At 41.2% G+C, this 15,386-nt stretch overlaps 1 protein-coding gene across 1 annotated transcript in view; it reads left to right on the forward strand.

Moving 5' to 3' along the window:
- Positions 1 to 15,386, forward strand: part of astn1 (astrotactin 1) — a 2,207,527-nt gene that overhangs the window by 1,377,737 nt on the left and 814,404 nt on the right. Inside the window, exon 12 of the mRNA XM_043700015.2 lies at positions 7,035 to 7,201. Within this exon, the coding sequence (XP_043555950.2) occupies positions 7,035 to 7,201 (167 nt within the window). The remainder of the gene's footprint in view (positions 1 to 7,034; positions 7,202 to 15,386) is intronic.

Raw genomic sequence — 15,386 nt, forward strand, 5'->3', positions numbered from 1 at the left:
AATTTTTAGCATTGTTTTCCACTTCCTCCATAAGCTTAACCTGCCTATCCCTGCATTCATCTCCAGCACCACCACTCAGACATACGATCATTCTTCCAACTTTTATCACATGAACACTGCTGATGACATTGCATTCAGATGCCTCAACCCAACATTCTGTAATTCCCTCTTAAACCTCTGCATCACTAGTAGTTGATTTTTCTCCTTTCACATACCTCCATAAAACTAATTCTTTGATTGGGATTTTGGTGATCTGCCTTAATATCTCATGTACCTCTTAGAATCCAGACAATGTGGAAACAGGCCATTCAGCCTATTGGGTCCACTTTGAAGAGCATCCCACACATGCTCTCTCACCCCTACCCTATTCCTGTACTCTAGCATTTATCATGGTTCACTCACCGAACCAGCACAACCCAGTACGCTATTGGCAATTTAGCATGGCCAATCCACCTACCCTGCACATCTTTGGACTGTGGGAGGGAACTGGAGCATCCGTTGGAAACCCATGCAGACACGGGGAGAATGTGCAAACTCCACACAGACAGTCACCTGCGCATGGAATTGAACCTGGGTCTTTGATGCCGTGAAGCCGCAGTGCTAGCCATTAAGCTCCCATGTCGCCTGTGGTGCACTGTGACATTTTGCTTTTATAATGATTCAGTGAAATGCCTTGGGATGTTGTATTGGGATGTTTCATTCCGTTTCCCAAGCAATAATGAAAACACTTTCATTCCAGATCATTTATTTCACGGCTTATTTCTGTTGTCCATGATATTTCATTTCTGACTGTTTGAAACAGCACAAAGAGAGTGACTTCACAACATGGTAACAAGTTGTGAGACTGGTGCCTACTTGCAATTGCCCATTGTTGGACTGGAGCAACCCAATTTGTGTTGTGACTTAACTTATTGGGGTCATCAAACCTCCAAGATAATACTGGGGTCTTGAGAAATTAGAAATGTTTTTGTTTATATAAGGAGCATGATGAAATAATTTGATTCCCTGAATTGTGTTTTTTGTTGGAGGCTTGGTTTTTGAAGGATCATTTTATCAAGGTGAAGCTGTCTCGACAGCCTGTCTGAATTGCAGTAATGCAACTGGGGGAAGCATCTAGTAGGGTGTGGGAATGCAGGTGTCAATTAGGGGAGGGTGGGAATGGGAATTTTATGAGAGACATGCAGAGACAGATTGTGGCATTTACATGAATGAACTGCCATGGATAGAGTAGGAGTAATGAAAAGAGTATTGGAACTGGTGCAGGAATAAGCAACCAACATGGACAAAGCTATATCTCCTCCGACCACAGGAAACATCACTGTTTTACTAATGCTCTGTGTTTGTATGTAGTGCTAATTTCAACCTATTAAATTACCCTTGATATATTTTTCAACCCATCAATAAGAACAAATTTACAAGGTTGCCTCGGCAACAAGGAAGACTACACTGTTTTCTGCACTTAAAGTACATTCATTTTTCATTATCTGACTTGTTTCTTTATACAGTGGTAGCATTTAAATAAATGACTTCTACAGTCAGTAAATTAAATTATTCCTGACCAATATCCAGTAATAATGTCAATCTATGATTGAAAGCTGCCAATGCCACAGGAATCCAAAACTGAATAAGTCATAGCAAATTTATAATGTACATGAATATAAAGAGGGTTGGTTCCAGTATAATAATCTGTTTGTTATTTGAACTACCCACTTTCAACTTGTGATTATGTAAGGTTATTACTCGGATTTTGATCTGTCACTCAATATCCATTATTTCATATGGAAACACTTCAAGTAGATTCCAGCCGGTAGTGGACCCTCAAATGTCCTACTGTACGAGAACATGTTTTTGGGGTATGCAGTGTGGTATGTTTTGACTGTATCAGTCTTGGCTGTGAAGACATAAATCTCACTTTAAATATGAGAGTGCTGCATAGTCAGAGGTTGCATTTTATTTTCAAACGATGCAAAAGCAAAGCTCTGTCTGGTGTTTCAGCTGGCCACCAATAAAGCCCTGCTCTCTGAGATGAGTAGAAATGGAGTTCTTGTGGACTTGGCCCAAGTTAATATATCCATTAACTTAAAAAATACTATATTAACTCCAAATTTATTCCGTGTTGGGTTCACACCAAGGTTACTGTCTTGTGCTCTTTCCTGTGGTGGTTTTGGTGTCAAAGGAAGGCATTTTATTCGGTACAAAGGAGGTTGGTGGGGCCAGCACCACTTTTATATTTTTACCCTTTGTTATATCCGTGGATAAACTGCTTGGATCAGATGGACTACATCCCCCAGAGTTCTGAAGGAGATAGCCCAGGTGATTGTAGCAGCATTGGCAATCTTTCAGGAGTTACTGGAATCAACGAGGGTCCCAGAGGACTGAAAAATGATTAATATAACACCCCTTTTAAAAAGAGAGGGAGGTGGATGTCCAGAGACTATCGGCCAGACAGCCTGACCTCAGTCATTGGTAAGATTTTAGAGTGCATTACTAAGCTTGAGATTGCGGACTACTTCAGAACACGGCTTCTTTAAGGGGAGGTCATGCTTGAGAAATCTGTTAGAATTCTTTGAGAAGGTAATGAGCATTTAGTCAAAGGAGAGGCAATGGATGTGACCTATTTGGATTTGCAGAATGTCTCTGACAAGATGCTGCACAGGAGGCTGCTGAGTCAGATCAGATCCCCTGGTATTATGGGCAAGGAACTGGCATGGATAATGGATTAGAGTGTGCAGGAAAAGCACAGCAGGTCAGGCTGCATCCAAGGAGTAGGAGAATCGACGTTTCAAGCGTAAGTCCTTCATCAGGATTGGCTCAATGAAGAGACTGGGGATAAAGGGGTGTTTTTCAGGATGGCCACGAGTGCCGAGGAGTTGTCCAAAAAGGTCAGTGTTGGGACCACACCTATTCGCATTATTCATTCGTGATCTGGATGAAGGAAAAGAGGGCATTGTCACAAAATTTGCAGATGACACAAAGACAGAGGGACAGGTAATGTTGAGGAAGTGATGAGGCTGCAGAAGGACTTGGTCATGCTGGTAGAGTGGACAAAGAAGTGGCAGATAGAATTCTATGTGGGAAACGTGAGGTGATGCACTTTGGTCGGAAGAATAGAGGCGAAGACTATTTTCTCAACTGGAAAGCACTTCGGAAATCTGAAGCACAAATAGACTTGGGAGTCCCAGTTCAGGACTCTGTTAAGATTAACATACAGGTTATATTTGCAATTAGGAATGTAAATACAATGTTGGCATTCATTTCAATAGGGCTAGAATACAAGAGCTTGGATATACAGCTGAGGCTACATAAGGCTGTGATCAGACTGCATTTAGAATACAATAAATCCTCTGTTTTCATGAAATCACGAATTGTGAATTTGCATATCAGCAGCAAAAAAAAAGTAACAACAAAAATCAATACCCACGTGCAAAAATAGCACATCTGTGATATTTTAATCTGTTTTTAATGAGCTCCACACTATAGAATTTAAACATTCATGGAGATGCTCAGGAATGGAACCCTCGCGGCTACAGAAGAATAACTATTGTGAACAGTTTTTGAGGCCTATATATAAGGGAGAACATGTTGGTGTTAGAGGGGCCCAGAGGATGTTTACATGAATGATCCTGGGGATGAAAGGCTTGCTGTAGAAGGAGCAGTAGCGAGCTCTGGGTCTGTACTCGATGGAGTTTAGAAGGATTAGGGCGGATTTCATTGAAACTTACAGAATACCGAGAGGCTTGGCTAGACTGGGCATGGTGAAGATGTTTCCCTGGTAGGAGAGACTAAGATCCAAGGGCACAGCCTCAGAGTGAAGGGCGGACCCTTTAGAACAGGGCTAAGTGAGAATTTCTACAGCTGGAAGGTGATGACTATGGAATTTATTGCTTCCAATGGTTGTGGATACCACGTCAATGCGTGTGTTTAGGATTGAGATAGACAGGTTTTTGATTAGTACGGGGTGAACGCAGGAAAAAGGAGTTGAGAAATTTATTCGCCATAAATGACTCGATCGGCCAAATGCTCCAATTCTGCTCCAATATCTTATGGTATTTGTCATATGGTCTTATGGCAGACAACATAGACATTAGGAGCAGAAGTAGCTGATCTGTTTGTTTTCTGGAGTTCACATTCCCTCCATTCCTGATAACTATTGATTATCCTTGCCTGACAAGAATCCATCTACCTCTGCCTTTAAAATATTGAAAGACTCCATCTCTACTGCCTTCTGAGGTGGAGAGCTCATAAGTCTATTTTCCACTGAGTGAAGAAATTCCCCCTCATTCTCAGTCCAAACTGACCTGTCTCTGTTCTGAGATTGTGACTCCTGGGTTCTTGATTTCTGTAGCCAAAAGAAATATCCTTACTCTCAATGTTCATACTTCAATGCAATCGCCTCTTACCCATCTAAAACTTCAGAGAATACAGATCTAATGTCCTCATAAGACAACCCTACCATCACAGAGTGTAGTCTGGTGAACCATTCTTTCACTCGCACTGTGGCGTGCATATACTTCCAAAGGTGAAAAGACCAAGAGTGCACACAAAACTCCAGGGATGATCCCACTAAAGTTCGATGCAATTGTAGCGAGCACCTTCACAACAGTAAACAGCAGTAAGGTGATTTATAAACAAGAGATTGCAGGTCTCTTTGCTCATCAACATTTCCCAAACTCTTACCAATCAAGAAATCCTCTATATTTCTCATTTTTCATACTACTTTGAGAAAACTTGATTTTTCTCACACTGAATTCTGTTTACCATGTTTTTGTCCAATTAGTCTATCTAAATCGACATGAAGCTTCTCCATCCTCTTCACAGCTTGTATTCTGCCTTGTTTTCAACTGTCAGCAGACTTGTAAATATTGCATTTGCTCCCCACATGCAAAATATAAATTGTAAGGGGGCCCAAACACTGATCTTTATGTTACCCCACTAGTCGCAGCCAGCTAACCTGAAGATGACTTATTTGTTCCTACTCTCTACGTGAACCAAATCTTCATCTGTGCCAGCATTTTCTTCTGTATCCTATGTGTTCAAATTTTGCTTATTAACCTGTGTGAGACCTTACAGAAAGCCTTTTGAAAATGCAAATAGACCACATCTGGTGCACCTTCCCACTATCTATTCAACTAGTTACAAACTGAAATGTTCCAACAGGTTTGTCATGCACAGTTTCCCTTTCACAAATCCATTTAATTCCAGCCAGTCCTATCATTATTTTCTAAGTATCTAGCTGTCACAGACTTTATAAGAGATCCTCATGTTTTCCCTATTACTGACATGAGATGAACAGGTCTCTAGTTCCTCATTTTTTTCTTTCTATCCTTTCTTATCACACTGTGGTTACATTTGCTTCCTGAGTCTGCAGGATCTAATCCAGAATCTGTACAAGTTTGGAAAATTACCACAAACACAACCAATATCTCTCTTTCCATGTTCTGGGATCCTCGGGTTCAGGGATAATATCAAATTTTAATCTGTTAAGTTTTTCCAGTACTTTTTTTAAAAAAAAGAATACATTTTTCCAGTTCTGCATTCTAACTAATCACATATTTTTCTAGCACTTCTGGAAGGATATTTATATGTTCAGACCCACAAAGCACAATTCTTTTGATTTTAGTTTCCCTCTCTTTCCTTTATTCCCCATTATAAATTCTCCTCTTGCTGCCTGTTTTGGACCCACATTAGTCTTTGCTAATCTTTCCCTTGCTTATGTGTGCTTAGGAGCTTTTACAGTCCATTTTTGTGTATTGTTAGTTAAAGTTAATAAGCTACTTTTGTCTCTCTTTATCAGTTCTTCAGTAACAGAACTGGTGCAGTCATGATGAACTGAATGGTTTCCTTCTGCAACATGACTGTTCTGTGGTTCTGGTCCTCCTTTGCTGAATTCCATCCCAGGGTTCTTTGCTGAAGGGGAACAAAGTCTAAGTGGAACCAGGTGTGATAGCTTTCCCAGAAAGAGGCACTGTGAGTCTCTTGCCAGCTCACCAGCCAGCAGCTAAGATCTTCGTTAAAAATTCTGCCTTATGTCTGGGCTCAATCTATCTCTTTATCTGAGTTCTGAAGGACGTGGTTGAGAGGGAATGATGCCAGAGCATGGTTCTGGGAAAAATGTAACCTGGGATTGAAAGAATGTTCAAATGTTATGATTTGGAGGTGCTGGTGTTGGACTGGGATGGACAACGTTCAAAATCACACAGCATCAGGTTGTAGTCCAACAAATTTATTTGGAAGTCCTAGCTTTCAGAGCGCGGCTCCTTGATGGTGGAGAAGTGGTCTGAAAGCTAGCACTTCCAAGTAAACCTGTTGGGCTATAACTTGATGTTGTGCGACATTTAAATGTTAGTCATTCACCGAGGACTAGAATGCAGAAAGGATACCTTTAGGACAGACATTAAACTTTTAAGGGGATTGCCAAGAGTCAGGGTGGGGATTAAGAGTCAATCAAGCAGCCAGGGGAGGCCAGTGAGCACAAAAGGTGGAAAACAGAATGAAGAAATACCCACCAGTGGCTGGAGTCTGAAACAGCACTAACTGCAAAATAGGATAACTTCAAATGTTTACATTCTTGATTTACATTTCAAATGTAGACTTAAATGTTACAAAAAATCCTCGCTGGAAAGAGGATTTATGGAGGAAGTGGTACAAGTTTTTAGTAATAAGTATCATCCACACCCTTCAATTGGCTTCTAATTTTCAACTTGATCTCTATTTTCTTACACAGAAATTGTCCCAGTATCACTCATCAGATGGCATTGATTGATGTAACAATATCAAAAAGATGTTTTGAGACCATACACTAAAACCGATGAAGGTCATTGCATAAAAAATTGAAAAGGGTAAAAGATTGCTTTGGTGTGTTGTTATTGTGGTCAAAGGAGAAGCTGTATTGCAGAGGATCAAAGTCACCTACTTAACAAAATTGCTTGCTCATAATGCACGCATCTTTTGATCCTATCATTCATGGATTATTACATGCACAGTATGTCACCTCTTCATTCTGTAACTATTCTTCCCCATTATTTTCCCTGCAGTGCCCTCTGGGACTCAGCCCGATGAAAGATGGCTCTGGCTGTTATGACAGACACATTGGTATTGATTGCTCAGATGGGATGAATGGTGGTTGTGAGCAACTGTGCCTGCAGCAGACCATGCCTCTACCAGATAACCCCTCGCACTACAACATTGTGATGTTCTGTGGGTGAGTTTTCCAGGTTTTGCTTGTTGATTTGCTCGGTGAACCACAGAGAAACAAAAGAAAGTAAGCACATCTTAGGGTAACTAAAGCGCAAAGACAATAAATATCAAAGCATGCAGTCCTACATCTCAGCCAGGTTCTCTTGTGTCTTGTGCATGCTGAGTTCCTCTTACTGAAGTAGTTCTTATCCAATAGGTTACATATTAACTTAAAGTAGAACTTAAGCTATCAACCCATGAAGTATTGATTTAATGAAGAATGTGTTAGCTTGAAAAGAGAGTTCCTATGTGTCTCTAACCATCTCTTGTCATGTTTACTTGGTAGCCTTTGCATGTATCAGAAGGAAATGCTTTTGTGTGTTTTGTGCTGTTGGCACTTACGATATTCTGCCAATAACCTAATAGCTATGAGTTATTGCAATGAACTTAATCATCGTCACCATCGTCATGTTATGGCAGTCATCAAGATCGGTTTATATGTTTGACGCATTGTATCCACAAGGTGGGAATACATATTTATGCATTTCTGAAACGAAGATACTGAGGAACCTTTTATGCCTATGCATGCCTGATAAAGTACTTTGTTCAATTGTGAAACTTTAACTGAATTGTCAGTCCTTATTCGTGACTCATTGGTTCTGCACACTAATCAGATGTGCCGACAAGATCAGAGAGATGAAGCAAGATTTTTTTTTAAAAAGAACACAAAACTCCTTAATGTTGAGTTCCATTTCAGTGCACAGATTCAGTACGCAGAGGGCCATCTGATTGACTAATATGATTTGTAAATGAACACACTAATGCGATCGTTTACACAGAACACATGAGATTGATCCCAAAACTCATGAACAGAAATCTCATCAGGGATTTGTAAACTGTAATTAAAGCTGCTTAATGTAGCACTATGCAAGACAAGGTAGAGTTACTGAAGTGCAGTGTGCAGGACTTTTATTTGGTTAATCCTGTAATAAAGCAGAGGTTAATATGAAAGCTCATTTCGACCGTGCACAATTTATGCATAAGAACTTAAGACCAAGGCACATCACATCAGCATGGATATTCTCCCCTTCCTGTGAACACTCATTAGTCATAACAAATGATTGTCGTCTTTTGGATATTTCTCTCAAATGAGTGACTGTGAATTTCCTTGATAACCTTCACTTCCTTATCTTCTTTTAACTATTTAATACAGAGAGCATTTTTCTCCTTTCACACGTCCCCTTTGGTGCCCAGATGCAAAGTAGCTATAAGAAATGGTCCATTGGTTGATCAGACCTTTGCTAGTCTTGCAAATAATAGAAAGATGAAATGAAACTATAAAGTAGTCAATAAGTTAGATATCATCTGTGGTCAGGGAAACAGAGCCAACATTATAGGTTGATTCCCCATCAAAAAGGCATCAACCCTATTATAGGATTTAATGTGGGTGATGAATGTCTCATTTACAAGTTGAAGAACAACTCTGAGCTCCATGTCATCATCCTCTGGGAGGTCCCATGTTCCTTAATTTGAATCCAGGAGCTGACGCAAGTAGTTGAGAGCCTCCTGTTCAATTCAGTCCGCAGTAGGGCATTTATCTTGCCTCTCTGAGCCACTGAGAACAATGGCTATTGCTGTGGGCCTGCAAGAAGATTGATGAAGGATCTTTGGATAGAGGTGAGTGTGAGCTCGATGGGTTTGCTGGGCTTTCAGGAGCTCCATCAGCCTCCAGGAAGAAAGGCTGCTGAGAAGCATTCACGCACCATGTTTACTCAGAGATTCCCACTGTGTTCACATGCCAACCCACCAATGCCCCTCCCCACCCCCTCTGAATCACGTGGTGTGGGGGCACGGGGAAGAATATGTCAAATTGCACTGACTAGCTGTGATCTTTAGTACAGTTTATATCAACTGATAGCTGAAAGATTGCATTTCAGTGCCAATGTTATTAAGTGATGCCTAAATATTATTTTAAGAGAAAATAAATGCTGTTGGGATGCTGGTCTGTCTTTCAGCCTCTTGCCCATGCTAAGCATTTTCAGTATTTCCCAGCTACCCCTGTGTTTATGTTCCACATGAGTCTCTTCCAACCTACTTCCTTCAACCCAATCAAAACATCCAATTCCTTCCATGCTCATACATGTGCTGACTTCAGCTAATCTCTCAACTCTTCTGGTGAAGCAGGTTCTCCATAGGGAACATTGTTTGGTCACAGAGGTTTCTCTGTTGCACTAGTACAGATGGTGGAGCCCAGATAAGTGTTGTGATGCAGGATGATGAGTGACTGGAACACTCTTTTGGTAGTAAGTTCTCGCTTGAAGATGCTTCGCCTCATGTCATTTTACATTTCTGGTTTAATGTCGTTGCTTGCTCCAACCCTTCCCTCCCCCCTCTACCAGCGCTGGCTTTGTCTGGCTCATCTGGCCTGCCTTCCTTATTGAATCTCAGAATCCCTACGGTGTGGAAGCAGGCCATTCAGCCCATCACTTCCACACCAACACTTCAAAGTACATCCTACCCAGACTAACCACCTCCCCCCCCCCCCCTACCTGTCATTGTAACCCAGCATTTACCCTGCCTAATCCCCCTAGCCTGCACATCCCTGAAAACTATGGGTGATTTAGCATGGCCAATCCACCTGACCTGTTCATCTTTGGACTGTGGGAGGAAACCGGAACACCTGGAGGAAACCCACGCAAACACTGGGAGAATGTGCAAACTCCACACAGACTATTAGAATCATAGGGATACACAGCACGGAAAACAGACTCTTCCATCCAACACGTCCATGCCAACCAGATATCCCAAATTAATCTAGTCCCATTTGTCAGCATTTGGCCCATATTCCTCTGAACCCTTCCTATTCATATACCCATCCAGATACCTATTAAATGTTGCAATTGTACCAGCCTCCACCACTTCCTCTGGCAGCCGATTTCATCCACACATGAAAAACTTGCCCCTTAGATCCCTTTTAAATCTTTCACGTCTCACCTTAAACCGATGCCCTCCAGTTTTGGACCCCCTCCCCCCAGAGGAAATGAACTTGTCTATTTACCCTATTGATTGCTTGAGATTGTGATCTAATCCAGGTTGCTGGCGCTGTGAGGCAGGAGGGTTAACCACTGAGCCACCGTACCACACCAGCACCCGCAACCCCCCTCAGCTTTTCACCATCTGCTCTAATGCAAGTCCTTTCATCATTGAATCTGCTCCCTTCTCTCAGTTGCCTTCCAGGCATTGTACTGAAGTGTTCTGCTTATTGGCAGACATTGGTCAGTGCATGGATTCGACAACTCTCCACACTGACTAACTTCTACAAATTGATAGATCCTGATAAACTCTAACTTGCATTTGCAGATTTAATACAACAATGATTAAATATTGCATAGCAGGTATATAGTGCTGGAGTGCATATGTTTCCTATTTAGTAGTTTTGCAATTTTTATCTTTCCAGTTAGGAATGCCATAGGACTGTACATGTACTGTACAGCATTTCAACTTTTACGCTGAATTTCTCCAGATAAAGAAAATATCCCAAGGAACCTAACTCTGACTTTCACATAGAATTTTGTAAGAGCATATGACTCATTTAAAGTCATGATGTGGATGTGCTGATTTTGGACTGAGATGGACAAAGTTTAAAAAAAAAGCACAACACCAGATTATAGTCCAGCAGTTTGTTTGGAAGTACAAGTGATTGGAGCACTACTCCTTTGTCAGGTAGCGACCTGACAAAAGAGCAGCGCTCCAAAAGCTTGTATTTGCAAATAAATTGCTGGACTATAACCTGGTGTTTTGTGATTTTTTTATTAAACTTCATTTAAAGTCATTGCACTAAAAAATGCACTTTTCAGTAAAGCAGCCACAAAATTAAGTGGAAAATTACTGTGGTTCAGCCAGTAATGTTCTGTTCTCACAACATCTTGTATTCAAACTGATCTTTGTATCCAGAGAATGAAAAATCACATTGATCCTCATTGCGACTCATCATTTACGTAAGTTAATTATTCTACCTTACTTGTTATCTATTACACTTGACTGAGGCAAGTGTTTTAAAGCTCTCAAGTTTAGTGCCAAGAAACAATAAACATGAGTTTCCCATGATGTGAGAATGCAGCATTAAAATTAAACTTGGAAGAAAAAACGTGGGACATCTATCCGGATGCTTGTGACTTTGCTAAATTAGTTAAAATAACAACATGTTAAAACAAATATATTTTTCTGGTATCAATGTAACAAAAAAATTGGAACACAAATTCAAATTTCTCAATGAAATTGAAGTATTTGAAGTATTGAATGAACATGCTGTATACTTTAGATGGTGGATTTTATTGTTGCGTGTACTCAAGTATCGAAGTTCAGTGAAAACTCTATAATGTTGCCACACATGGCACCATCTTATGTGCCAAGATTACCCAGGTACAAAAAAAACTTAGGTACAAGGTAGTAAGAGAAGCGAAAGTTAAAAAGGTAAGCATTACATCATAGAATAATCAAAAAATAAATAGCTAATAGTATACATTAATGTCTTTTGTAGTTGAAATTTGGAAGATAAAGGAATAAGTTAAAAATTCGCTGAAGAATTATCATAATCAAATTACTATAATATGACATCTTTCAACTAAACAAGGAGACATCTTGCGATGCAATGAGTCGAAAGTTCCATATTCAGTCAACCTTCAGGCTGAATCGCAATGTTTTCTCTCAATATTTTTAACGTGGCATGGAGCTCCATGCAACTTAGAGGGAACAAAACTCAATGGCCACACAAGATGTGGGTCTGCATGTCTGAATGTAGTCTGGAGTCCATGCGGGATACGTCAGTTGCATAGGCAGGCATTCAACACATCGCCGAACATGGCAATTATCAGCCTGTAAATCCTTTCAGTTTGACCACTTCCCTGGGAGCTGAGGAGACATTGAACTCGTGAGGGAGCAGCTTGGAGTTGAAGTCTCGTAAATCATGGAACCTGTATCAATTGAATGGAATGGAATGTCACATGACATGTACCGAGGCACAGTGAAAAGCTTTGCATTGCGAGCAATACAGGCAGATCACACAGTTAAGTCGCATAGATAAGTAAATAATACGTAAATAGCGGCAAAAACCAAAACACAGGTATAGGCGAATGCTAAGAGTTTGAGTCCATTCAATATTCTAACAACAGTAGAGTAGAAACTGTTTCAAAACTGGCTGTGTTCAGGCTTCTGTACCTTCTCCCCGATGTTAGAGGTAGAAAAACATTGCCAGGGTGGGATGGATCTTTGAGAATGCTGGCGGCCTTTCCTTGACAGCGGGCCTGGTAGATGGTTTCTACAGATGTGAGGTTGGCCTTTGTGATTGTCCGGCTGAGTTCACCACTCTCTGTGATTGTCTCCAATCTTGAATGGTACAGTTGCCATACCAGGTGGTGATGCATCCAGACATAATGCTCTCGATGGCACACCTATAACGTTGGCAAGGGTATTCGCCGTCATGCCGAATTTCCTCAGCTGCCTGAGGAAGAAGAGATGTTGTTGGGCCTTTGTAACCAGTGTGTCCACATGAAGAGTCCAAGAAACTTGTTGTGGATGACCACTCCCAGGAGCTTGACACTCTCCATTCGTTCCACCTCTGTGCTGTTAATGTGTAGGGGGGCATGAGTAACATCCCGCCGAAAGTCAATGAGTTCCTTGGTCTTGCCAGCATGGAGAGCTAGGTTGATCTCAGTGCACCATTTTTCTAGGTCTTCCACCTCCCATCTGTAGTCTGTTTCATTGCCATCTGCAATTCGACTGACTATGGTGATGTCATCAGCGAACTTATAAATGGCATTAGTCTGGTATTTGGTGAAGCAGTCATGGGTGTACAGTGAGTACAGTAGGGGAATGAATATGCACTCCTGGGGGGCTCCAGTGTTGAGTATCGATGATGATGAAATATTGTTCCCAATCTTCACTGATTGTGTGGCCTGTGGGTCACAAAACTGAGAATCCAGTTGGAGAGAGTGGGGCTTAATTCGCGATCACTAAGTTTAGTAATCAGTCTAAAGGGGATAATAGTGTTGAAGGCTGAACTGTAGTCAATGAGTCGGATCCTTCCATATGAAGCTGTTCTTGGTGTCAAGATGTTCCAGGGAGGAGTGAAGGACAAGTGATATGGCACCTGACATGGATCTGTTGGCCCGATTTACGCAAATTGGAGTGGGTCAAGAGTAGTGGGGAGGCTGGAGTTGATTAATGCCATGACCAGCCATTTAAAGTACTTCATGACCACCAAAGTTAATGCCACTGGGCAGTAGTCATTGAGACATGCTGCATGAGCCTTCTTAGGCACAGGGATGATGCTGCCTCTCTTGAAAACAGGCAGGGACAGTGGCCTGCTGCAGACCGAGGTTGAAGATGTCCTAGAAGACCTCTGCCAGTTGATCTGTGCATACTCTGAGTGCCCGGCCTGGTACTCCGTCTATACCCAGGAGTGGGAAAGGCATATCATTCAGCTGCTCAGAACAACTGAGTCTGAAAGGAGAATGAAAATAATAATGGAGCTATCACAGAAAATCTGTAAAGCCACTAGTTGGTTTAAAAGAAAGCTGCTATTAGGACCGGTCTTTGAATTAATGCAAATTAAAATAGCATATTATTTTTTAGGTCCCTTTTCACTCGGTCCCCTTTCACCTTAAACCTATGTTTCTCTTTAGTTAGTGTGGCCAGTGAGAGGAAATCAATTTGTCCCAATGGCAAATTCTTGAATGCTGTAATATTCCATTTGGTCCCAATTAGTGACAAATGATGTCATTTGAAAACCACTGGGAGTATGAGATTACAGCCATGTGATTGCTCTTCAGTACCATTGATATCAACTGATAGCCGAAAGATGTTATCTCAATGCAAATGAGATTAATTGATGCTTGAATATTATTTTAAAAGTACTCAAGTGTTTTTAAATGTGAATGTTGTCAAATTTTCTGTTAGGGAAACCCTCATTGAGTCTCTTAAAGGACTTGAGGTAACTGAAGAGACAGAGGAAATGTAATGAAGTGTTGCATGGTACTTCACAGGAGCATTTATGTAGTGCCTTTAAAGAAATAAAATATTCAAAAAGGCTTTGTAGAAGTAATGGATGTACCTACTAGAAAAAGTGCAAAACTTGACCTACTCTTGGGAAATGACGCCGAGCAGGTGACTGAGGTGTAAATGGCGGAGCACTTTGGGGCCAGCGGCCATAATTCTATTTGATTAAAAATAGTGATGGAAAAGGATACACCGGATCTAAGAGTTGAGGTTCTAAATTGGAGAAAGGCCAATTTTGATGGTATGAGGCAAGAACTTTCAAAAGCTGGCTGGGGACTTTCAAAAGCTCGCAGGTAAAGGGACGGCTGGAAAATGGGAAGCCTTCAGAAATGAGATAACGAGAATCCAGAGACAGTATGTTCCTGTTAGGGTGAAAGGAAAGGCTGGTAGGTATAGAGAATGCTGGATGACGAGAGAAATTGAGGTATTGGCTCAGAAAAAGAAGGAAGCATATGTCAGGTATAGACAGGAGAGATTGAGAGAATCCTTAGAAGAGTATAAAAGTAGTAGGAGTACACTTAAGAGGGAAATTAGGAGGATAAAAAGGGGACATGAGATAGCTTTGGCAAATAGGGTTGAGGAGAATTTTATAAATACATTAAGGACAAAAGGGTAACAAAGGATAGAATAGGGCCCCTCAAAGATCAGTAAGGCAGCCTACGTGTGAAGCCGCAGGAGATGGGGGAGATCCTAAACGAGTATTTTGCATCAGTGTTTACTGCGGAGAAGGACATGGAAAATATAGAATGCGAGGAAGTAGCTGGTGACATCTTGAAAAATGTCCATATTACAGAGGAGGAAGGGTTTGGAGGGATATGGGTTAAGTTCTGGCAAATGGGACTAGATTAGGTTAGAATACCTGGTCAGCATGGATGAGTTGGACCGAAGGGTCTGTTTTTCCATGCTGTACATCCTTATGACTCTATGACTTTATAAGTGTTACACAGCCAAATAAACAGATATTCAGGCAAATGACCAGAAGATTGGACAAAGAGAGGTTTTGATTCATGTCCGAAAGAAGGAGAAAGATTTGGAGCAGAGGAGATTTGGAGCAGAGGAGATTTGGAGAAACACTTTCACTCTCGGCTGCTGAAAGCACAGCAGGCAGTGGGGAAGCAATCCAAATCAGAAATGTACAGGAGTCAGAATTTGAG

This window comes from Chiloscyllium plagiosum, unplaced genomic scaffold (genome assembly GCF_037043375.1).
Source record: "Chiloscyllium plagiosum isolate Xiang-an unplaced genomic scaffold, Cpla_swu_hap1 HiC_scaffold_9, whole genome shotgun sequence".
NCBI classification, from domain to species: domain Eukaryota; kingdom Metazoa; phylum Chordata; class Chondrichthyes; order Orectolobiformes; family Hemiscylliidae; genus Chiloscyllium; species Chiloscyllium plagiosum.